Source organism: Oryctolagus cuniculus, chromosome 20 (assembly GCF_964237555.1).
Source record: "Oryctolagus cuniculus chromosome 20, mOryCun1.1, whole genome shotgun sequence".
NCBI classification, from domain to species: domain Eukaryota; kingdom Metazoa; phylum Chordata; class Mammalia; order Lagomorpha; family Leporidae; genus Oryctolagus; species Oryctolagus cuniculus.
The window spans coordinates 9,171,293-9,197,708 of NC_091451.1; the positions used below are offsets into that span (position 1 = coordinate 9,171,293).

The window sequence follows — 26,416 nt, forward strand, 5'->3', positions numbered from 1 at the left end:
GAAAACAGCAAGAATCTCACCCAGTGCTGCCTGATGGAATAAGTAGGTCCCCAAGTCCAAGGGCCTGTCCCATCCTCCCTGGGGAACAGCAATCATTTCCAAGTGACGTAATCAGAGTCTGAGAAAACGGAGTCAAAAGCAAAAGATCTTTTGTTCTACACAAGTTTAAAAATCCACAAATGACAAAATGCTTTGTCAGAGTTGCTTTTTTTAATTTTAAATTTGAGAGGGGTGATGGTGGTAGGGGGTGGTGAGGGGGGAGCTCCCATCTGCTGGTTCACTCCCTAAATGGCAAGCTCATGCCAGGAAGTCAATCCAGGAACACAATCATTGGAGCCATCACCACTGACTCCCAGGGCCTGCACCAACAGGAAGCTGGAATCGGGAGCTGGAGCCAGGTATCAAACCCAGCCCTCCAAAGTGGGAAGCAGGTGTCCCAACCAGCATCTCAACACTAGGTCAACCGCCCAGCCTGTGTGTTCGCTTTTTTTTTCTTTTTTTAATATTTTAATTATTTATTTGAGAGGTAGAGTTATAGATAGTGAGAGGGAGAGGCAGAGAGAAAGGTCTTCCTTCCGTTGGTTCACTCCCCAAATGGCCACAACGGCTGGAGCTGTGCTAATCAGAAGCCAGGAGTCAGGAGCTTCCTCTGGGTCCCCCACATGGGTGCAGGGGCCCAAGGACTTGGGCCATCTTCTACTGCTTTCCCAGACCATAGCAAAGAGCTAGATTAGAAGAAGAGCAGCAAGGACTAGAACCGGCACCCATATGGGATGCCAGCGCCACAGGTGGAGAATTAACCTACTGCGCCATGGCGCCGGCCCCTGTGTTTGCTTTTTAAGAGCTAGCTTTTCCCCCAGAATCGGCACAGAACAGAACCCCTTCATGCCACTTTGGTGATACCGGGAGGAAGTAAGTGCACTCACAGAACCTTTTTTCTCACCGTCTTTATAAAGATTCTCCTGCCATGAACTCTTGATTTTTCTTTACACTTTTAGGAAACTCTTTAAATTAAACTTTGCAGCTGTGAACTGTTATGCAACTGTTAGTAGGAGACGACCTGCCTGTCATTCCTTATGAGAACTTAGTGATGGAACAAAGGGAATTATCTTACCTCTTCCTACTTCAGTTCCTGACGCACGGCTGAGTATCTATTTAGCACCACTTGCATTTTTCTGGAGTATTCTTGTCATTGGAAATTAACATACCTTCTCATAATATATGAAAACTGAGGATTGCAGGTAAAATGCATGCGTGCAAAAAAAAAAAAAAAAAAAAAAAACACCTGCAGCTTTCCTTTATTTATATGAGGAGACATATTCCAGTTAAAACGCCGTTTCGATGTTGCAAGGGCAACCTGGGTTCTGGTTTTTGATATTCCCACAATGTGTCATTTCGCCTTCTACATTTGTGGGTAATGAACGTTTTAAACGCACAGGTGAGGACAGAGTGCCATAAAACACATGCAATATGACCGTCACCCAGCTTCCGCAGCCTACCGACAGTCAACCTAGCCTCCTGTAAATCCCCCCGCTCACCTCTGCACTATTCTGAAATAAACCCCAGTGGCTGCATCATTTCATCAGTAAATATTTCAAAGCCTATTTCTGGTAGATTTTTTTTTAAACAACCACAAGACCACAATCACACCTAAATAACAACCTCTTAAAGTCATCACGTCTCCAGTTATATTCCCACTCTTTCCCTGTCTCCGGGGAGCTACTGTTTCTTCCACAGTTGGGGAGAAGCCATGGGCCACACACACTGCACACACACGCCTCTTTTGCTTCTTCTTCCTCCTCCTCCTCTTTTCTTTTTCCTTCCCATGTGGGGGTCAAAGAAACCACATCTCTCCTTGTGCGAAAATTTCCCACAGTCTGGCTTTTGCTGGTTACATCCCACAGTGTCATTTAAAACACTGCTCTGTCCCTTGGATGTTCTCTAAGCTGATGGTTAGGGTGGAAGCTATATCAGATGTGAGCTTGGTTTTGGAGTTTTGGGTTTTACCTTGCAGGCGATGTTTCCTGCTTCTGTTGGAAGGCACGTCACGTCTGGTTTTCACTCTGTGGGCCACCATACTTGAGTATGAGGTACCCTGAGTCTGAGAAAACTTCACTTATGCAAACCACATTCTCTCCAAATCCTAAGCTTTTACCCTGTTTTCTTAACAGCTTATCAATACAGCAGCATCTTTGTGATCTGTTCCCAGATGAGGGGAAATCGCACTTCAACTTAATTATAGCAGATATGAATTTAGTTTGACACATTTGCATAGGTTTCTTTTATTCCAACATTTTCCTTTTCTTTGCCACTCTGCTTTTCCAGGTAAAAACTAGTCTAATCTGGTGACAGTTACAGACATGGCCACAATGACAGCATCCTAAGGCAGCATTAAAAACCCGGGCCTGTTTCATCATGGTGATAAATTTCAGTTTGATTAGATGACAGAGCCAGCTGAAGGCTTAGTCAGAATGAAATCAAGATTGACATTAGACAGCTTTTTCAAAATAAATCACTCCAACGGTGTCTACTTCTCCAGTGCTTGGGGTAATTCTGCCTGCTATCGGAGTTGACAACACCTTTTTGCAGGATGAACCGTGGGAGGGGTTTCTGGCCCCTTGTGTGTGATGAAAGTCAGAGCTTTTCTGGATCCTAGGCCAACGGAGAGCCTTCACTGTGGGTTTTTGAGCAGGTTCATCTGCTTCTCTACCCCAGCATTAAACACAAATCTGCACATTGCACGCGGCCTCACTGAGCTCTGATGACCCGGTGCTAACTGCCCCAAGCCTCCTATGTTCTGTTCTTTCCTCATTGTCCAGCAGGTTGATGCCAATTTGGAAGAGGCTGAAGCAGCTGATGAAATGTCTCTGGCATCCAGGAAGCACTCAAGTGTTATTGCGTGAGTAATGAAAATATCAGCAGAATGAGTGTTCGTTAAGTCAGTCAACGCAATTTGGGTTGATTTGACAAGTTGTCAGCCATGAGCTGAAATCCTTAAATGCTGGTGGACCATGGAGTTATAACACCCATCAGCCCTGATCTTCTCTAAGTCTTCTCACACACTTGTCTTCCACCTGCCACCTACAGCCACAGGAGGATACTTCAAGAAAGTTCATGGAAAAATAAAACTAAAATATAAATTTGGGTGCAAAGAATTTGAAATCTATTCATAGTTTTTTTTCATAATATGCATTTTTCAAGAACTGATGACTCTTTAATGCATGAGTTTCAAACAATTTCTGAAACAAAATGAATTTAGCTTTTAATTGCCATTGCCACAACTTTTCAAAAGTATCCTTGTATTTCAGACCCGGCATCTTGCCAAACTCCAGACTTTATTCCCAGTTCTCCTGAGACATCTCTGTTTGGATGTCCCACAAGCACCCCAAACTCCACTTGTCCAACACCAAATTCATCATCTCTCACTTCCATGTCTGTCCCTGATGAATGACCATATGACACCACCTAAATACCATCTGAGGCTCCCCCTTCTTCACCTCCATCATCCGAAGGATTGCCACTTCCTGTAGATTTTACTGCCTACACCTCTCCCAAAGCTGTCCCCTCCTCTCTGTCCCTACACACTCCAACTCGGCTTGGACCGTAAAATAATCTCTCCCTTGCACAACTTGCATAGTCTCTCAATGGCTCCCTCCTCACCGGTCTTGTCTCATGACCTAACACCCTTCCCCGCCCTTGAGACTCCTGCGACCAGATCCTCTTCCTCTCTGTGTGAGACCCTTTGCCAAGGTTATTGGGTACAGGGGTGCCGTTGGACAGGAGGAAAAACCTGCAATGTTCTTCCGCATAGCGTGATAACTATGGTTGACAAACACTAACTGACTATTTCAAAATAGCACAAAGGGGGTTGGAGCTGTGGTGCAGCAGGTTAAAGCCCCAGCCTGCAGCGCCGGCATCCCAAATGGGTGCTGGTTTGAGTCCCAACTACTCCACTTCTGATCCAGCTCCCTGATAACGCACCTGGGAAAGCAGCAGAGGATGGCCCAAGGCTTTGGGCCCCTGCACTCACATGGGAGACCCGGTAGAAGCTCCTGGCTCCTGGTTTCAGATTGGCTGTTGCGGCCATTTGAGGAGTGAACCAACAGATGGAAGATCTCTCTCTCTCTCTCTCTCTCTCTCTCTCTGTCAGTCTCTGCTTCTCTCTGTAACTCTTTCAAATAAAAAAATCTTAAAAATAAATATAATGAAGAGAGATCGCTGAATGTTCCCCACACAAAGCAATGGTGCATGTTTGAGGTGAAAGATATGCCAGCTACCCTGATCTGATCCTTACACATTGCAAACATGTATTAAAATCTCATACTGCACCCCATAAATATGTATAACTGTTATATGTCAATTTTAAAGTATGTATCTTTAAAAATAAAAATTTTTAAAGACACATATATAAAAAAAAACACCCCTTCACCAGTACCCCAGATCTTCTCCTAGCTCAGATGTAGAGTGGCATGCAATTTAGGGTGTGAACCTGCCACTGTTCTGGGAGTGACAGGTGGCCCTGCTAATGGTTACAGTGGCCCAGCCATCAAACCCCCACACCAGGCTCCTGCTTGAGTCCAGCCTCTGCTCTCTCACATCCCCCGCCACCTTCAGCACCTGCACACTACTCATTCCCGGCACTTGTCAAAGTTCTCTCACCTCCACACCCCACACAAGCCGTCTGCCCCTCCTGGCACATCCCTCATCGTGCTTCAAACGTCACCTCCCCTGCAAAGAGTTCTCCAAGACCTGCTGGCTGACTTGATTCCCCGCCGCCCCCGCCCCGCCCCAATGTGCCCACTTGGGGCCTTGGGCTTATTCCTTCCCCTGGGACCTGGCCCCCAGCAGTGCACCCAGGATACCTCTGCAGGGTGCCTTCAGGACAGCGTCTCAGACTCCTACAAGTTTATCTCCCCAGAATCTACGGTGAGATCACAGATATGCACCTAACAGGTATTTCTCATGTTATTTCTCATTCGTATCTTCCATTTAATATTTTTTTTTCTGCTAGTTCAGCATCATTGATGGAAAAGAAGAACATGAGATGGGATGAGCATCAGTAACCCCTAGTGCCAGTCCTGTCCGTCACAGGTGTCATCCTCACGTATGACACTCTTTTCAAAGGCCAGCTTTCCGACGACAGCACCTGAGCTACTTGGCAGAACTCGTATGGGAGGCCACGAAAGGAAAACAGGCACAGACAGAGCCAGCTCCGAGCTGCGAAATGTCTGTCTGATTCTTGAGGTTTCCAGCATAAAAAAAAGGGAGTGATGAGAAAACAAACCTGCTGAGCGCAGAAGCCCCGAGGCAGGGGTGGGGGTGGGGGCTGATGGGAGCTGGCTGCTGTGGCCAGGAGCCAGGATCGCTGTGGGGATGAGACTCCTGCTAGCATCCCTCAAACACGCCCCAGAGAAGCATACCCCACACATCACGGGACCCGCAGGACAAGTGGCATCTGAGGCGCAGCCAACATTCTGAGCTTTGGCGATTTCTTGAGCCTGCCAGGCCCACGTCCCTCTCTGTGTCCCAGCCACCCCCAGGCGGCCCTGACCTTCTGTGGCTTGTCTGTGGGAAGCCTTCAGCAAGCATCCTGAAAGGGAACCAGAGCCCCAGCTGCTGCAGGAGCCAACTTGTCACTCTACAATGGGGGATAATTTAGGGCGGCTGCCAGGGATGCGGCGGAGCCGGGGGCAGGCTCTAAGTGCCAGGCCCAGGCTGCTGCCACAGCACCTGGGCAGCTCCCTCTCCTGTGAAACACAGAGGCGCCATCCCGGCCTCCGCACTCAACAAAGCACCTGCACTTCGCAACCTCAAGCTGAGCACCCAGTCAAGGAGCCAAGCAGAAGGGACAATGCACCCACAAGGCCAGCGAGAACAGACACCGTAACTGCTGAATCTGCAACATTACAAGTCTGTTCCTTGTGGATAAAGTAGCTCTCCCGGCATCTTGTAAATACCCAAACCCCGTAAAGAGGGGTAGAGTATTAAAACCCCAAACCGGGGTGTGGCGTCGCGGGTAAAGCAGCTGCCTGCAGTGCCGGCATCCCACACGGGCGCTAGTTCGAGTCCCGGCTGCTCCATTTCCGATCCAGATCTCTGCTGTGGCCTGGGAAAGCAGTAGAAGATGGCTCAAGTGCTTGGGCCCCTGCACCCGCGTGGGAGACCTGGAAGAAGCTCCTGGCTCCTGGCTTTGGATAGGTGCAGCTTCGGCCATTGCGACCAATTAGAGAGTGAACCAGTAAATGGAAGATCTCTCTCTCTGCCTCTCCTTCTCTCTGTGTAAATAAGCCTTTCAAATAAATAAATAAACCTTTAAAAAAACCACCCCAAGTGCTGTCACTTTAGTGGGAATCTTCCCATGAATTCCCTGTTTTCCTCATCTGCAAACATTCCAGGGCTCCAGAGATCTCTGGGCGTCTTGCTGGAATGAAAGAGAAAAAGAGTAGCTAAGACCTTTCTCTCTCTCTGTCTCTCCCTCTCTGACCATAACTCTACCTCTCAAATAAATAAATAATCTTTATTAAGAATAAAGAAAAAAGAGGAGGTGGAGTCACCCAAGAGGAGCTCGTACTGCATACTGTTGTGCAATTTCACTCAGGGTCAGCTCTGAAAGGAACACAATCGCAATGACCTCAGAAGAACTCACTCCAAAAATGCGTTCCCGTTTTGTCCTTCTCATCACTGAAACTAAGAAACAAACACAGTGAGAAGGCCCAGGTGTGTCCCAGGGTCAGCGTTCTGATGTTCCAAAGAACAATTGAGGAAGACACAACTTCAGTAGAGTTTCCTCCGAGAGACAGCACAGCTCTACAGATCGAAGTCCCGTGACGGACAGCAGCACCATCAGACCTGGCCTAACACCCCCACGGCCTCATTTCACCGCTCCTGGTAACTGCACGCAGAGAAGAGATCGGCATGCTGGGAATCTCACACACTCCTCATTCTGGCCTCTTTGCTCTTTGCATTTCTTCCTACCTCAGTTGACTTTGTTTCCTTGTGCGTTGTGAGACTCTTGGGTCAATGACGACCCTAATGCTTATTCTACTGTACTAGGAGCAAACCCATTTGCTCTTTTGTATATCCCAGAAACCAAGTGAAATAAAAAGACATGAGAACAGGCAGCCAGCCCCCCACGTTGCAACCTGGACAATTTTTTCCTGTTAAAGTATGCCAGGTTTCTAGCAGTTTCAACATTGCCCAAGAAGGCAAGAATGAACAACGGAGACAATTCGCCCCACAGGAAGGGGAATGGTTGACTGACTGGAGCAGAGAAAATTGTTTCTCAAAGAAAGTGTAGCAATTTGCAAAATGTCAACATGAAAACATGCAAACCATTAAGGTACATGGTTAAAAATCGTCACGGTGGGGTGGGGGGGCATTTAGCCTAGCACTCAAGACAACCTGCTCAATCGTTGAGTGCAGAGTCGGTCTTCTGTGTATAAAGTTAATTGAAAACGGATCTTAGTGGAGAATGAGACTGGGAGTGGGAGAGGTAGAAGGAGGGGGAAGGGGAGTGTGGGTGGGAGGGTGGGGATGCTGGGAAGAATCACTATATTCCTGAAGCTGTACTTATCAAATGCATGAAGTTTGTGTTCCTTACACAAAAGGTGTCCTTGGCGGAGGTGGGGGGGCACCCTGCTCCCACATCAGTGCCTGGGTAAGAGTCCCGGTTCTGGCTCCTGACTTCAATTTCCACCAGGCACACACTGGGAGGCAGCACTGACAGCTCAAGTGCTTGGGTCAGCACTGTCACTCGTGGGGCACCTGGACTGCGTTCCTAGCTCCTGGCTCTGGCCCCAGTCTTGCCACAGATACTGTGGGCATCTGGAGAGTGAACCAGCAGATGAGAGCTCTCTGTCACTCTTTCTCTCTGCCTTTCAAAGAAATAAAAACAAAAAAGTTAAAATACTCATGAGATTCATTAATGGAGGGATAGCTAACTCTCCTGCCAGACACTTAAAATATCTGAAAAACATTTTTTTAAAAATTTTTATTTATTTATTTGAGAGGTAGAGTTATAGACAGAGAGAAAGACAGAGAGAAAGGTCTTGATATGCTGGTTCACTCCCAAATGGCCACAGCAGCCAGGGCTGGGCTGATCTGAAGCCAGAAGCCAGGAGATTCCTCTAAACCTCCCATGTGGGTGCAGGGCCCAAGCACTTGGGCCATCTTCTACTGCTTTCCCAGGCCATAGCCGAGAGCTGGATGGGACGTGGAGCAGCCGGGACTCGAACTGGCGCCCGTATGAGATGCCGGAGTTGCAGGCAGTGGTTTTACCCACTATGCCAGAGCACTGGCCCCTGGAAAGTACATTTTAAAACAACTGGTCGGAGACACTGGAGAGCAACAAAAAACAGGCACAGGCTAGAGGGAGCTGGACATTTGAAAGAGAGGAGCTGCCCGGGGTAAGAGCTGACTTACAGGGCTTCCCCCAGGGTACTTGCTGGGCTGCGCAGGGTCGGGGGACAGGACTTCAGTAGGAAGTCACCATCTCCTTGGCTTGAGCACTGAAATAGCAAGCTTCAGGACGACCGGGTGACTGCTCACTACGGAAAGAAATCCTGGAAAGGATGAGGCCGCAGGGGGAAAACCCTCCAAACGCAAGGGCTCTTCAAAACACGTATGGAAATGGAACAAAAAAGGTTAAGCTTTTTTTTTTTTTGTTTCCACAATATGTATTTTCATGGACTTTTGGGAGACTCCCTGTATACATGAATTTTGGATTTTTTGCACCAAAATAAATGCATTTTTTATTTAAGTGAGAGAAATACAGAGAGAGAGAGAGAGAGAGAGAGAGAGTGGCCATCCCCTCGCCTACATCCTAAATACCCCCCATAGCTGGGGCTGGGCCTGGCCAGTGCAGTCAAGGTCTCCCGCCTGGGTGTCAGGGTACCTGAGCCACCGCCTGCTGTCTCCCAGGATCTGTTCACTGAGAGGCAGCTAGGATCAGGAGCTAGAGCCGGACTCAAACCCACGTACTCCAATATGGGACATAGGCACCCAGCCAGCACCCTAACCACCGAGCCAAATGCCCATCCTCCTGTTCACCTCTTAATTCCACGTCTCCATAAGCTTTGTGAAGTAGCCTCGGACAGCACTCCCCAAATCCTCGCTTCCACCTAAACTGCACGAGCAAGGGAGAGTCCCAGAGGCCCAGGAAAAGCAAAAGCTAGGACTGCTGGAAAACAGGAATTGAGATTCCAGCTGTTTCCCCACCGTGGAGGGGGAGGGGGCAGATTTGAAGATTGAGTCTCACAAAATTCAAAAGAACTTGAGACACCCTGGGGTTTCCACTGGAGTTCCAGAATAGCTACACCTCCTATCTCAGGACTACAGAATCTACCCCAGAACTAAAGAAAACAGTGAAATAGCTCCACCCTTCGAGCCTCCACAAACTCAAGGTGATCCGCCAGTAATGTAACTACCTACCGGCAAACTAAAGAAAGGAACCATCTGATCATCTCAGGAAACCACAGGGGCTGGTGCTGTGATGCAGCAGTGCCAGCATCCCATATGGGCACCGGTTCAAGTCCCAGCTGCTTCACTTCCCATCCAGCTCTCTGCTGTGGCCTGGGAGAGCAGCAGAAGATGGCCCAAGTCCTTGGGCCCCTGCACTCACGTGGGAGACCTGGAGGAAGCTCGTAGCCCCTGGCTTCAGACTGGCCCAGCTCCAGCCATCATGGCCATCTGGGGAGTGAACCAGCAGATGAAAGATCTCTCTCTCTCTCTCTCTCTCTCTCTGCCTCTGCCTCTGCCTCTGCCTTTCCCTCTCTGTAACTCTGCCTTTTATATAAATAAATAAATCTAAAAAAAAAAAAAGAACAAAAAAGGCTTTCGCCAAAATGCAACAGTCACTCAATTAAAAAAAAAAAAAAACTACCAAAAAACTAGAGTACCTCAATTGCAATAACGCAAATAAATCTATACAATGCAGACAGCTCACATCAGCCCTCTTGAGACTGAGTATCAGACAAGGAACTCCGTGTGTATTAGGTCATGAAAAAGCAAAAGAAGAAAACATAAACATTAGAAAATATAAACTGTCTTTATTCAGACTTCAAAGACAACATGATTGTATCTTAAGACAGCTACAAAAAAGTCTACTAGAGGGGCTGGCACTGTGGCGTAGTGGGTAAAGCTGCTGCCTGCAGTGCTGGCATTCCATATGGGCACAGATTCAAGGCCTGGCTGCTCCACTTCCCATCCAGCTCTCTGCTATGGCCTGGGAAAGCAGTGCAGGATGGCCCAAGTGCTTGGGCCCCTGCATCTGCATAGGAGACCTTGAAGAAGCTCCTGGCTCCTGGCTTCAGATCATCCCAGCTCTGGCTGTTGCAGCCATTTGGAGAGTGAATCACCGGGTAAAAGACCTTTATCTGTGTCTTTTCCACTCTTTGTCTATAGCTCTACCTCTCAAATAAATAAATAAATTTTTAAAATTTTAATGTTTATTATTTTTATTCATTCGAGAGGCAAAGAGACAGAGACAAAGACAGAAAGAGAGATAAAGAGAGACAGCTCCCAGCTGCTGGGTTATTCCCCCAAATATCTGCAATGGCTGGGGTTGGGCCAGGACAAAGCTGGGAATTCAGTCCAAGTAGGAAGTTGGGACCCAACTAATTGAGCAGTACCTGCTGTCTCCCAGGGTCTGCATTAGCAGGAATTGAGAGCAGAATTGTGACTTGGACCTAGGCACTCCAAGTGGAATCTGTCTTAACTGGCATCTTAATGGCTATGTCAAAAGGCCACCTCTACTAAGTGAATTTAGTAAGAGCACAGGATACAATGGCAATACACAAAATCAATTTCATTTCTACATGTCAACAACAAGCAATTTCAAAATGAAGTTTCAACACCATTTATAACTGCATCAAAAAAGACTCAAAATACTTAGGATGTGCAAGATGCTTACATTGAAAATTAAACAATATTGGTAAGTGTTAACATTGATGAGCATTACTAAAGATCATTAATAATTGGAGAGATACACCACGTCATGGATTTTTAAGATGCTCATAACCGTTCGGATGCCAATTCTCCACAAATTCATATACAGATCCAGCACATTTTCAACTCAGAATCTAGCTGGCTTTTGTGTGGAAATAGGTAAGCTGACTCTAAAACTGATGTTAAGGTCAGTGGGTTAAGCCACCAGCTGCAACACTGACATCTCATAGGAGCATCAGTTCAAGTACCAGAAACTCCACTTCTGATCCAGCTCCCTGCTAATGAGCCTGGAAGACCATGAAAGATGGCCCGAGTACTTGGATCTCTGCCGCCCACATGGGAGACCTGGATGGAGTTTCTGGCTCCTGGTCCAGTCCTGACCACTGCAGCCAATTTGGGAATAAACCAGCAGATGGAAGATCAGTCTCTCTCTTTCCTCTCTCTCTCTCTCACTTTGCCTTTCAAACAAATATTTATAAATAAATAATTATGTTAAAACTCTAAATCCTAGGAATAGCTAACCTCGACAAACAAAAAACATTTGGAGAACTGAAATTACTTAACCTTAAGAGTCACTATAAAGAAGCATTAGTGAAGACAATGTGGTATTGACCTCAGGATGGACAAAGAGGTCAACAGAACAGACGAGACAGTCACAGGCTCACATACATAGCAAGATGCTTTTCAACAAAGGCTCCAGGGTGATTAAACAGCGAGGGGAAAAAAGTCTTCCAACAAATAGTGCTAGAGTATAGAACAATGTCAGTTCCTGCATCATATCACACACAAACACTAATTTAAAAGAGAACATAGACCTAAACATAAAAATTAAAACTATGGGCTTCTAAAAGAAAACAGGAGATGATCTCTATGACTCTCTAGTAGACATATTTTGTAGACAGGACACAAAGTGTACAAACTATGAAAGAAGAGGTTGATGATTGGGACTTCATAGAAATGTCTTCTCAAAGATTCTATCCAGAAAAATGAAAAGTGAAGCTACAGAATGGGAGAATGTCAGACATGACAAATATGTGTCCAGAAAACATAAAGAATATATATATATACACACACATATATAGATATACATACATATATATACTAATTTAAAAACCCCAATTTTAAATAACAGGCAAAATACTTGCACTGACCTTAGTCAAACAAAAAAAAATCAGAAATACCAATAAGGAACATGAGAAAGTGCTCAACATCAGTGAGATGCAATATAAATCCACAGGCTACAGCTGGAATGTCTAAATTAAAAAGAACGACCATATCAACTGTTGGTGAGGATGTGGAGCATTGGAAACTCTCGTACACTGCTGGTGGGAATATAAACAATACAACCACTTTAGAAAACCATTTTGAAGATTTTTTTAAATCAAGTTAAATATACCCACTCTGTTACCTAGCAATTCCACTCCTATGTACTTACCCAAGAGAAATGGAAGTGTATATCCACAAAAATGTATGCACACAGACTATTCATAGAAGCATCACTGTTAATAGATAACAAACAAGAAGGACCCCAAAAGCCCGCCCAAAGGAGGATGGGTAAATAAGCAGTGCTCTATTTATACAGTGGAATACTATTCAGAAATAAAAAGAATAACATACTGATATATACAGTGATACGAATGGCTGTTTCAAGAAATGTTGAGTGAAAGAAACTAGGCACAAGAGAGAACATCCTGCATGATTCCATTGATACAGACTTCTAGAATACGCAGAAATAATCTGTGGGCAGAGGCGGCGAGAGCAGGGACCCTGCAGCAGGACTGACGCGACCCGGTGCAGGGGGCTGTCGGAGGAATGAGATGGTCTGGATCTTGGACTGGGGTGCTGGCTATGCACTGTAGGCATTCATCAAAGTTCAAACTGTGCACTTCTGAGCTTCCATTTGACCACGTATGGACTTTACCTTCATTTTAAACACTCACAGGGGCAGGGAAGTGTGGCAGCAGCAACTCACAGGATGAGAAGGAGACCGAGATGACAGAGAAGAGAACATGCTCGCTGAAGTTCTTTCGTAGACATTCAGAGGCAAAGGAAAGGGTTGGCACAGAACTCAACATCTGAAGGACAGCTGAATAGACACGAACCCAAGAACAAAACCCCATGCAGCTGCGAGGGTGACAAACACTCAGCGAGATCTTCCACAGACAATGCCTTTGGCAAATTTTTATCTGGCAATGGAAATAAGTCACTAATAGGCAACAAAACAGCAGCCAGCCCAACTGAAGACTGATTCTCTCTCTCTCTCTCTCTCTCTCTCTCTCTCTCTCACATACACACACACTCACACACTCATGCACACATACATCTTCCATCTGCTGATTCACTCCCCAAATGCCCACAACAGCCAGAGCTGGGCCAAGCCAAAGCCAGGAGCCAGGAGCTCCATCTGGGTCTGTCACATAGGCGGCAGGGCCCCAGGTACTTTGGCCGTCCCCTACTGCCTCCCAGCATGCATTCACAGGAAGCTGGATAGGAAAGAGACCAGCAGACCAGCCAGGACTCAGACTGGTGATCTGGTAGGAGATGCGGGCATCCCAAGTGGCAGCTTAATTCATGCCGCAATGCCCACTCCCAAAATGCTTTTTTAACATTTCTACAATAGAAATTCCTATTATTTGACATATATCAGAAACCACCCAAAATTTATTCTTACCTTCAGTGAAACTTCCCGTTAGGGTTATCACCACAAATACTTTCCCCTCTGGTTCCAGATCCACCTACAAAGAAGAAAAAAAATTTGTTTTAATATGAAAGCACTTTGTGTGGGCCTTAATTAATTCCTTCAATAGAAGCCTAGATGTGTAAATTATAGTCATAAAGCAACTCTGTGCCTCCCATTAAACAGCAGACTGGCAAGGAAATAAGTGAAAACTCAAGAAAGTGTAAAGATTGAAAAGCAAATCTAAAAGAAACCACATTTTTTTCAGAGCTTCAAAATTTTATTCTCTTCCATTTTTGGCTCCTGATGATAACAGAGAAGCACTCATATATTTGGGCAATTGCTTTTGAAACACCCATAGTTTATGTACACCACTTAGAAGAGCAGCATTTTATCAGATCACATGGCAAGAAAATGAAATACAGAAATCAGGGCAACACGCCAGGCCATGAGCAAATGTGGCGTAGTCAACTGCCAATCTTTACTGATGGAATAAAACGTAGCATCTCTTCCTATGCATTTCCACCAAAGTTGTCAACCTTAAGGCACCACTAGGGAAGGAACCTTAGGAACCTGCACCCCCTACTCTTGACTCCTAGTGAGCGTCTCAACATCTTCTGAGATACCATGTCATTCACTCTGCAAAAGAGGCAACCTCAAGTCCTTACACACACCCCTTCCCCTCCAAGCCCTCAACACAGCAAGGCGCTAGGAAGGCACAGCCCCCTGCTGATCCCACCAGCCAGGCAGGCACCTTCTGCTTAAAACTTGACTGCTTAAAAACTTGACTACCCATGAATACCTCAAAGCCTTGCCACGAGTTCTGTGGACTCAAATACACGAATTTACAACTGCCCTGAAAGCAAACAGCCAGCTGCGCCCATGGCTTCATGGGTCCAAAGAGGAGGGTCAAAGCTGAGTCTAGACCAGGATGGTCATTTTGCACAGCCTGGTCAGTGTAAATAAGAAAGCTCTTGCACCAGGCCAGTCTGACGCTGCACTTGGCTGTGACCTGGGCAAGGTCCTTTCCACCCCGCCCCCACCAACGGTCTCATCAGCAAGTGTGCGGTGTCATGACTCAGCATTTCATGTGATCTTCACGACCCTGAGCAGTACTATTTGCTGTTTAAATTGCACCCATAGGTGAGCAAAGCTCCCCCCGGCCCCAACCAAATGCCTTGGTCTTATCCTGGGTCATCACCCTTGACTTTTTATTTTATCATCCCTTGATTATAAACTTTTTCGGCTCAAGGTACCTGTTTCGTAGACTTTGAAAGCTCTCTGTGCACAGCAGCCTCTCTGCATACACCCCACTTCCTGTGTGCTGCCCTAAAGTAAGAAACTCTGTGCTCAAAGCAGCTGCCTGCACCCCCACTTTGCTCACTTACAATGTCCCTCCACTGCCCGAACACCACTCGGGAACCTTGCCGGAACCCATCTCCACACAGAGCTCTCAGGCGAGTGACTAAACAGGATCTCGGTCTCTAATTGTCTCCACTCTGCCTGGACTTGCTTCAAGTCCAAAATACGTTATTTTTAAAAGCCACTCCCTCACCTTCGATAGAAAGGGCTGGCAGAGAACACACACAGACACACACATTCGACCTCACAACATCAACCACTGCTGGCACAGGAGCAACCGCAGGGAGCTTGCAGGCAGACAGACTGAGGGTGGCGGGAGCCGCTTCCGCCATCCTGCAGCCCAACTCCAGCATAACGTCCCTCCAGCACCGCCCCACAGCCTGCAGGGATATTCGCCTTCGACCTGAGGGTCAGCAGCTGCCTGGACTGACGGCAGGAGACTGCACCACGCCTGCATCACGTGGCATCCACATCTTTCACAGGTACAAGAGGCCACTCTGACTTCCCACCCACGCCACCAGGGTGCTGGGGAAGTGAGATTCAAATGCCAGCTTCAAGCCCTGTCCTTCCAGGGCTAAGACATGGAACCTCCACACAGGATCTTCCAAACGTCAGCTGGAGACTCATTAGAGGGACCTGGAAACAATTTGGTGGGTTGCACAAAACGGGGATTTTTTTTTTTAAGAAAAAGGCAACAGAAAATATGACACACCAAGGTGAGACACAAAAGCACACTATTTCATGAAACTTCTGTTTGTGGTTTTAAATGCATGTAAAAGGGTTTTATTTAGTTGTTTTTTTTTTTTTTTCCCAGAGAGAGAGAGAGAGATCTTCCATCTACTGGCTCACTCCCCAAATGACTACAACAGCCAGGGCTAGGCTTGGCCAAAGTCAGTAGCTGGGAACTCAACCCAGGTCCCAAAAGTAATTGGGATCCAATTACTTGAGCCACCATTGCTGCTTCCCAGGGTGTACATTAAGAGGAAGCTGGAGCTGGGTGCTAGAACCAAGACTCAAACTCAAGCACCCCAATGTGGGACCTTGGACGACCTAACCAGAGGCTCAGCCACCAGCTCAAACCCCTGCCTGTGGATCAGGTTTTAATGTAAAAGTATATTCTTTACTGTGTCACAGAGAAACAGCTCAGAAAAAAATGTGGTGTTAGACGTTACCTATTCTATCTACAAAATGCCGGTGGGTTGTTCTCATGTATCCACAGTAGGTTCTTGGATACCCTCAATGACGGCCAACTCACCCGCTCAACACTCCTGTCCTCCACAGAAAGATCTTCGTGAGCAGAAATGCGACAAGATCAATAGTTTCCACTCCTCGCCCTAGTTCCGTCCTCCAGAGCTCTGGCGGACACTGTGTCTCTAGCCAGGACACCCACTGCAGGTTCTGGAACAGCACGTGAGCTTCCTGTAGAACCACCTCTCCCCCTTGGAAGCCCACACGGCCCCACTGGGATTCTGCTCCTGGCTGCCCAGTGCACGGGTTACCCAGGCAAGCCACTCAGAGCCGTGAATCCCCCCGAGCTGGATGTCTCGACTGGAGCTGGCACATTCCCCGCATCTGGCTCTCAGAGTCGTTCCAACTCCCCACCCTCAGTTCATTCAGGTTTGGGCACAGAATCCGAGGAGATCCAATGGACAACGCTGGATCTAAAAGGGAGTGATGAGACCTCACTTGGGCTAAACTTCAACTTGGAAGGCCATAAAGGTGGAAGTGTTATCAGCACACTGGGCTAGCGTCACGCCAAAGAAGAGCTGGGGACTCATTCAGGCCTCCCGCGTTGAGGGGCGGGGACCCGACTACCTGAGCCATCATCGTCTGCCTGTATCCTAGGCTGTACCTTAGCAGGAAACCACAGGCAAGGTGGAGCTGAGACTTGGAATCCAGGCACTACTTCATGGGGTTCAGGAATCCCAAGCTGTGGCCTAACTGCTCCACCCCACTCCGGACCCTCCATGAGCTTTTCGGCAGGCCCCTCGTGTGTAGGTTTGGGAGATAGGGGTCTGTGCTCAAGACCTACGAGAGCTGAGAGACAGAGACCAGGTTTTGACGATGTTTCAACGGAGCACTCGGAGTCTCCCTAGATTCGGCTGCACGTTGCACATCCAGCTTGAGCAGGGTTTTCTACCACGTGTGCCCCAAGTGTCAGCTGAAGTGGGGCACTCACGACTGCATCCCCCAGCCATGCTCCCCCCCCCCCCACGATCCCACTCTCTGCTTCCCTCCAGTGCCGAGACAACCCTGTCGCTCTCACATCTCCTACCATCAACTCCAAGCACCTGCCTGTGTCCGTCTCAGCTGAGCTCTGCAGCACATGACCTGCTTAGCAACGCCTTCTGCCTGAATCTGTCTCCCCCTTGCCTCCGGGACACCCCTCGTTGTGGCCCTCCTCCCTTCTCTCTCTCGGCCTCCCTCCTTCCCATTCCCTGACAGCCTTACATCTTGCTGCCCCCAGTCCTCTTTGACTTCCGCTGGGAAGATCCAGACTTGTGATTTCAAACTTAGTCTGAGTTCTTTCAACTCTGGGATAGGACTGGGAGGAAGGAATATCATGGGATTTTCAACAAGAGGGGGTGGTCTGAAGACAGGGGTGGAGTCGGACTCATTTTCTGTCTGGAACACAGACCTCCCGATCCCATACAAGAAAGCTCTGCAAAATACTCGTGGAGAGTCCAGCGGCCGACACAGCAGTTAAGCCACTGCTTGGGATGCCTGCACCCATGGAGGAGTCTGGGGTCAGGCTCCAGCTCTGCTCTCCATTCCAGGTTCCTGCTAATGTACATCAGCAGGTAACAGCTCTAGTACTTGGCTCCCTGCCACCCACCTGGGAGACCCAGGCCTGAATTGTGTTCTTGGCTCCTGGCTTTGGTCTGGCCCAATCTTGGTTGTTGACACATCTGGGGATTCTCTCTGTCTCTCTCTCTCTCTCTCTGCCTTTCAAGTAAGCAGAATGAATAAATTCTTCAAAATTTTTAGTTTGTAAGCAATAGAATTAAAACATATTTTGGTACAAAAAAATTGGAAGCCATACACATGAGTGGTCTATATGAAGCTCATGAAAAATGTGTATTATGAAAATCTAGACACAGATCAGAAAACTTTTGTACCAAAATACAATTATCTGGGGCCAGTGCTGTGACACAGCGGGTTAAACACCCTGGCCTGAAGCGTAGGCATCCCATGTGGGCGTGGGTTCGAGACCCAGCTGTTCCACTTCCAGTCCAGCTCTCTGCTGTGGCCTGGGAAAGCAGTAGAGGATGGCCTAAGTACTTGAGCCCTTGCACCCACATGGGAGACCTGGAGGAGGCTCCTGGCTCCTGGCTTCGGATCAGCGCAGCTCTGGCCATTGTGGTCAGTTGGGGAGTGAACCATCAGATAGAGGACCTCTCTCTCTCTGCCTCTCCTTTCTCTGTGTAACTCCGACTTTTGAATAAATAAATAAATCTTTTTTAAAAAAATACAATTATCTTTCATTCCATTTTCCAGGACCTTTGGAAAGCACCCTGGTGAGGCCAACACTGTGGCGTAGTGGGCTAAGCCTCTACCTGCAGCAGTGGCTTCCCCTATGGGTGTCAGTTGGTATCCCGGCTGCTCCTTTTCTAATCCAGCTCCCTGCTGATGGCCTGAGAAGGTAGTGGAAGATGGCCCAAGTGCCTGGCCCCTGCACCCAGGTGGGAGACCTGGAAGAAGCTCCTGGCTTCAGATTGGCTCAGCTCCGGCCACTGCGGCCATTTAGGGAGTGAACCAGCATTTGGAAGGCTGGCCTCTCTGTCTCTTCCTCTCTCTCTCTGTAACTCAACCTCTCAAATAAATAAAATTTTTTTAAAAATAAAAATTTTAAAAGCACCTTGGCATGCACCGTCTCTGAAAATCTCCATCCCACACTACTAAGCCCCACCTGTCTACACCCCTGCCTCGGCGGGCCACACCAGGAGCTGGGGCTCCCTGCATGTACCATAACTGCACCCTTCAGTCCACTTCCCAAGTCTCTGCACCCCTACTGCCGTGTGTCACCTGGCCTCTGGCAACGGCTTTCCATCTGGTTGCTCTATCCCTAGTTCTATTTCTGTCCTCTGCTGCCAATGACAGTTTTCAAATATTAAAATCTGGCCACCTGTCCTCCCAACACCGTCTCCTTCAACCCGTCCTCTCCCTTCTACAACGCCCAAATTCCTTCGCCCTGGACACAATGGCCCTTCCTGTCTTCACGCTTTCCCCACCACTGCAAAGACAAACAATCTGCATTGCAGCCTCTGTCCGTTCTCCAGGAAGGCATGGCATTTCATTTATTCTGACAGAGTGACAAGATGTGTTACGGGTCAGGCAGCACACCGGGAAATGTCGTCAAAAGGATGGGAGTCACACATCACCTGTCTGAAGCTCTCTGCTTGCTGCTCTGGGGCAGGCCGTCTTTCTGGCTGGAGAATCCTTTCCCTTTTTGACTGTCTGGACTCCCACCTGTCTGTCAGGACTCAACTCAAGCCTCATCTTTCCAGGGGGACCTCAAAGACCTCTTGTACGCACCTATGGAGACCAGGCTGGAACCCACACCATGCCACAGTCACCCTGTCGCTGAGAACCGGGCTGCACATACAAGAGGACTGGAAATGGTTTGTGGAGCAAATCGATAAAGTCACAACTATAGATATCCCAGCTTCCTTCCGTAGCTTCATATAGAACATGGTTTCTGGGCCGGCGCCGCGGCTCATTAGGCTAATCCTCCGCCTAGCGGCGCCGGCACATCAGGTTCTAGTCCCGGTCGGGGCGCCGGATTCTGTCCCGGTTGCCCCTCTTCCAGGCCAGCTCTCTGCTGTGGCCAGGGAGTGCAGTGGAGGATGGCCCAAGTCCTTGGGCCCTGCACCCCATGGGAGACCAGGAGAAGCACCTGACTCCTGCCATTGGATCAGCGCAGTGCGCCGGCCGCAGCGCGCAGGCTGCAGCGGCCATTGGGGAGGGAGGGTGAACCAACGGCAAAGGAAGACCTTTCTCTCTGTCTCTCTCTCTCTCACTGTCCACTCTGCCTGTCAAAAAAAACAAACAAACAAAAAAAAAAGAACTGATTTCCTCCTGACACTCGCTGGTATCCTCATATCCCTACCAAGAAGAATAACTACAGATAAACGTAGGGTGCAGGGGTTTAGACACTGCTTAGGATGCTGGGTTTGAATCCCAGCTCTGTGCTTCCGATTCCAGCATGTTTTTAGAAAAGTCATTAGTTAATTGTTATTTCTCTGAAAGGCACAGAGACAGAGACAGAGACAGAAAGAAATCGTCCATCCATTGCTTCACGCCTCAAATGCCCATGACAGCCAGGACAAAGACAGGAGTCCGGAACTCCATCCTGTCTTCCGCGTGGTGACAGAGGCCTAAGTATCTGAACCACGATCTGCGCCTCCGCAGGTGCACGTTAGCAGAAAGCTGGAATCAGAAGTAGAACGAGGACTCGAATCTAGGCACTCTGATCAGGGATACAGGAGTCCCTTCTAACGCGTACTTTGGGAAGCAGCACGTAGTTGGGTCCCTGTTACCCATGTGAAAGATCTAGAATTGAGTTCTTGACTTCAGCCTGGCCCAGCCCTGTCAGTGGCAAGCATATGGGGAGTAAACCAATGGACAGTAGGTCTCTGTCTCTCTCTCTACCTTCCCCTCGCCTTTCAAATAAAATAAATAAATAAGTTTAAAAATACTATCAGCCTGTGGGTGTGACCTGACCCTCACAGGGGAGAGCAAGATGATCCCCAGCCTTTACGGCTGCAGCTGGACACGAGGGGCACACAGAGAAGCCCCGGTGCCCCCAGGCTGAGTGTGCCATCAGCTGAAGCTTTTACACCTTCGCCACATGGCGTCTTGCTTCCCACGTCCTGTGCGACACAGTGCAGAGGCCCAAACCCCTTCATAAAACCGAAACCACTTCCTCTCTTCTCTCTGTACAGTTTTGTTTTTCCATACCTCTGTTTTTCATGGTATTTGGAATACAAAGAGAGAAAGAGACACATGGACAGAGATGTTCTCCCATTGGCTGGTTCGCTCCCCAGATGTCCACAGTAGCAGAAGTTAGGCCAAGCCAAAGCCAGAAGCCGGGACTTGACCCTGGTCTCCCACGTGAGTGGCAGGGTCCTAGTTCTTGAACCATGATCTGCTGCCTCTCGGGGTCCTCATTCACAGGAACCTACTAGGAAGTGGAGCCAGGAATGCAGACCCAGGCGCTCCACACGGTGTCTCAAGCACTGTGCCAAATTCTCGCCCCTCTGTAGAATTTTAGATTGTTCCTCCAGGCCCCAAGGTTTGCTGGTTCTCAAATCCAGTGAGTTCACTCACTCTCCTTCTGAGCTTCAGGATTTCCCAGCTCGGCGCCTCAGGTGAGCTACGGCATCATCGAAGGCACAGGCAGGAAGTCAAACAGACCCGAGGGAAGCCAGAACCTAGCATGCCCGCACAGCCACGCAGAGAGCAACAAATACACCACCCCACTCAGCTACGGCCCACTCCTGTCGGTCAGAAAGGCAGCTCCAGGCCCTTGCAGAAACCCAGAAACCCATGGCCTTTAAAAAAAAAAAAAAAAAAAAAAAAAAAAAAAAAAAAAAACCAGCATTCTTACAAACAAACAGATCAACAAACAGAAGGAGAGAATGCAGAGCAAGAACATGGTGCCCAAATAACTAAAAACTGCATGCAAAATAATAACCTCCAACCTCTGTGCTGTAACTTACACATAAATCAACTCACGCTGATGCACAGACGTGAACTAAAACCTAAAAGCTTCTAAAAAATATACAAGAGAATATCATTGGGCCCTTGAGGTAGGCAAATATTTCTTAGTTACAACGCCAAAAAACACTATCCATAACACAGCAAATTGGGCTTCATGGAAATCGGAAGTTCTGCTTTGATTTTCTGATTGGCAGAAAATATTTGTAAATCATACACCTGTATGCTTTAGCACCTGTGTCCGGGAAATGTAAAGAACTCACAGCACTCAATAATAAGAAAACAACTTAAGCTTTTAAAATGGATTTCATGGCTGGCACCGTGGCTCAACAGGCTAATCCTCTGCCTGTGGCGCCAGCACACCGGGTTCTAGTCCTAGTCGGGGTGCCAGTTTTGTCCCGGTTGCCCCTCTTCCAGGCCAGCTCTCTGCTGTGGCCAGGGAGTGCAGTGGAGGATGGCCCAAGTGCTTGGGCCCTGCACCCACACGGGAGACCGGGAGAAGCACCTGGCTCCTGGCTTTGGATCAGCGCGGTGTGCCAGCTGCAGTGCACTGGCTGCAGCGGCCATTGGGGAGTGAACCAACGGAAAAAGGAAGACCTTTCTCTCTGTCTCTCTCTCTCTTACTGTCCACTCTGCCTGTCAAAATATATATATATATATATATATATATATATATATATATAATAAAATGGGTTTCATGATGCAGGCATTCAGCCTGGCAATGAAGACGCCAGTTAAGGTGCCCATGGCCCATTTTGAAGCACCTGGGTTCCATAGCCAGCTCCAGATTCCCGCCAGTGTAGACCCTGGGAGAAAGTGATGATGGCTCAAGTGACTGGGCTCCTACCACCCACACAGGAGACCTGGATTGACTTCCTGGCTCCTGTCCTTGGCCTTGGCCTTGGCCCTGGCCCAGCCCCAGCTGTTGCAGGCATGTGGGGAGTGAACAAGCAGATGGGAGCTCTCTGTGTCTCTTACTCCCCACTTCTCCAACTCTTTGTATCTTGCAAATAATTTTTTTAAAGACTTACTTTATTTACCTGAAAAGCAGAATTATAGAAAGAGAGAGGGAGAGACAGAAAAGAGAGCAATCTTCCATCTGCTAGTTCACCCCTCAAATGGCCAAAAGGGCCAGGGCTGGGCCACGCTGAAGCCAGCAACCAGGAGCTTCATCTGGGTCTCCCACATGGGAGCAGGGACCTAAGCACTTGTGCTGTCCCAGGTGGATTAGCAGGGAGCTGGATCAGAAGAAACTCCTGGCTCCTGGCTTCGGATCGGCCCAGCTCCAGCCATTGCGGCCATCTGGGGAGTGAACCAGCAGATGGAAGACCACTCTCTCTGTCTCTCCCTCTCTGTGCAACTCCATCTCTCCAATAAACAAAATCTTTTTAAAAATGGTTTTAATAAATGATCATGGGAACTTTACTAATAATAGCTAAAAAGTAGAAGTAAAATGTCCATCAGCTAATTAATGTGTCTTATACTATGTTACATCCCCTATAATAGAACAGTACTCAACAATGAAAAGAAGTGAACTATTGATGCATACAACATGGGAGAATCTAAAATACTAAATGAGAAAAGCCAGACAAGAAGAGTATTTTCTATAGGATTCTATTTCTATAAACTCTAGAAAAAGCAATCTCAACCAAAGCGAATGACAGAGAACACACCGGTGGTTGCCTGGAGACAGTGGTTAGAGCAGCAACAGGAGTGGCAGGGAGGGGATGAGACAGGCACTAGAGACCAAGAGGATCAAAACGGAAAGGAAACCTTCTTAACAGACGGTACCAGGACAACAGGCAAACATCCATGCACAAAAGGATAAAGCTGGACCCTTGCCTCCTAACATCTGGAAGCATAACTTTGTCAAAATGGTTCATAGCTCTAAATGTTAGAACTCATAAACTCTCAGAAGAAAACACAGGAATAAATTCTTCTGACTTTGGACTAGGTAATGGTTTTTTAGGGTCAATTACCAAAAGTATAAGTGATCCTCTCCCTGTGTTGGTAAAAAATACCAAACAAATTAAATTACATCAGAATTGAAAAACTTCTCTGTTACAAATGATACTATCAACAAGTGAAAAGATGACCCACAGAATTGGAGGGAACATTTAAAAATCCTATGTCTGTTGAAAGGCTTATATCCAGAATAGGAAGGCACATTTATTTTGGTGCAAGAATGTTTTGACATACAAGCATAGTTTTTGTATAATAACACATTTCCATGAACTTTTTCAAGACACCCACTGCATGGATTTCACATTCTTTTTTTTTTTTTTTTAAGATTTATTTATTTCCATGAAAGGCAGAGTTACAAAGAGGCAGAGGGGTAGAAAGAGAGAGAGAGAGACAGAGAGAGAGAGAGAGAAAGGTCTTCCATCTGCTAGTTCACTCCCCAAATGGCTGCAATGGCCAGAGCTGTGCCAATCCGAAACCAGGAGCCAGGAGCTTTTTCCAGGTCTCCCATGAGGGTGCAGGAGCTCAAAGACTCGGGCCATCTTCTGCTTTCCCAGGCCATAGCAGAGAGCTGGATCAGAAGTGGAATTGCGAAGACTAGAACCGGCGCCCATATGGGATGCTGGCACTGCAGGCGGCAGCTTTACCCACTACACCACAGCACCAGCCCCAGACTGCACATTCTTTGCACCAGAAGAAACATACCTTTTAATTCCATTTTCCATAAACTTTTTGAAGTACCCTCATATACTTAAAAAAAAAAAAGCTCAACAATTCAACAATAAACACAGAACCCAATTTTTAAAATAAGCAAAGATTTTGAATTGACACTTGTACAAAGAAGATAGACAAGTAATAAGTAGGTGAAAATATGCTCACTATCATTAGCCGCAAGGGAAATGTAAATCAAAACCACAAGGAGGTAGCTCTTCTCACCGACAAAGTGGCTGTAACGAAAAAGCAGACAGGGATGAGCGTTAGAAAAGCCCTTGGAAGCCTGCACACTGTGGAGCCTCTAAGGTCAGCCCTGCAGACAAAAATCTGGTAGCCTCTCAAGAGCTTACGTGCAAAGTTAGCACACGACCCAGCAAGGCCATGCCTAGGCCGGCTCAGCAGAACAGACAGACGCTCACACAGAAACTTCTACCCAGACGTTCACGGCAGCACTGTTCACACCGGCCAGGAACAGCCAAGAGCCTAAACATGAACGCATGGGCTACAGGGCACACCACACGGCGACGTATCCACACAGTGAGACAGTTCTCAGCAATCGAGCAAAGTACCGGCACAGGACAATACAGGACGGGTCCCGAGAACACCACAGACGTGAAGGAAGCCAATCACAAGCGGCCACACACGGCACAACTGCGCAGACGTGAAACGTTCGGGTCGGGCGAATCCACAGATGGAGAGAGATTAGTGACTGCTCAGGGATGGAGGAATAAAAGGAGAATGTGGATTAGCTGTCAGTGGCCCTCCTTTCAGAGGGGAAGAAAGGGTTCAAAATTTTCTTTTTTTAATGTTCATTTATTTTCATCTACTTGAAAGGCAAAGCAAGACAGAGAGAAAGAGAGAGAAAAATCTTCTATTCACTGGTTCACTCCCCAAATGACCGCAACAACCAGGGCTGGGCCAGGCCAAGGCCAGGACCCCCTAAATTTCCATTTTTGAAATGTGTCATTTAATGTGCCTCAATAATACCTCCATAGGAGCCGGTGTTGGGGCACAGCCGCTGTTTGGAAGACCAGCATCCCAAGTAGGATTGCTGGTTGGAGTCCCAGCTGCTTTGCTTCCAATCCAGCTCCTTGTTAACACGCTTGGGAACGCAGTGGAAGATGGCCCAAGTCCTTGGGCCCCAGCCACCCACGTAGCTTCAGCCTGCTCAGCCTGGGTCCTTGTGACCATCTGGGGAGTAAACCAACAGATTGAAGATTCTCTCTCTCTCTCTCTCTTGTGTGTGTCTGTGTGTGTATGTTGCCCTGCCTCTCAAATAAACAAATAAATCCATAACAATAAATAAATAATAAAGTGATCCATTTAAAAAAAAAAAAGAACAAAAGCTCTCTGTAATCTGCCTGTTGGGGGTAACCCGTCTCAGTCTTTCCCTAACTAAAGCAATCCACTCCAGAGTGGCCTGGGACTCCCCTTTCTTTGGCCTCCTCCCCCAGAACCACTGTCCATTTGCATGGCTTCAGCCCCCAGGGTTCTTTAGACTCCCTTTCTACTCTGCTGCACCCTGGGACCCTGAAGATCTGCAGATCTGCCAGTGCCTGGTTTGCAGAAGACCCTGGGGAAAGCAGGCCTGGACTGCACGGCTCCCTACGTGTGCCTGCAGGGTAACCTCACCTCTGAGTCTGGTCCCAGAAGTCAGTGTTGTACCCATGCAAACCAAATGCCTCATCCCCCATCTGAACTTGTCCTGTGTGTGTGGCCGGCCAGCAGCAATGCCAGAGAAGACCCAGGTTCTCCTACTAACTGTCCCATCTAGCCTGCGACCCTGGGCAAGCCATTCAAGTGCTGTGAGCCATTTGATTTCAAATACGGGGAGGATAGGGCAGGCGCTCTGGCGCAGTGGGTTAATGCCCCAGCCTGAAGCGCCGGCATCCCATATGGACTAGTCCTGGCTGCTCCACTTCCGATCCAGCTCTCTGCTATGGCCTGGGAAAGCAGTGAAAGATGGCTCAAGTCCTTAGGCCCCTGCACCCACGTGGGAGACCCGGGAGAAGCTCCTGGCTCCTAGCTTCGGATTGG

At 47.9% G+C, this 26,416-nt stretch overlaps 1 protein-coding gene across 1 annotated transcript in view; it reads right to left on the reverse strand.

Annotated features, from left to right (window-relative positions):
- Positions 1-26,416, reverse strand: part of PRKCH (protein kinase C eta) — a 272,113-nt gene that overhangs the window by 171,011 nt on the left and 74,686 nt on the right. The window contains exon 2 of the mRNA XM_051826092.2: positions 13,616-13,679. Within this exon, the coding sequence (XP_051682052.1) occupies positions 13,616-13,679 (64 nt within the window). The remainder of the gene's footprint in view (positions 1-13,615; positions 13,680-26,416) is intronic.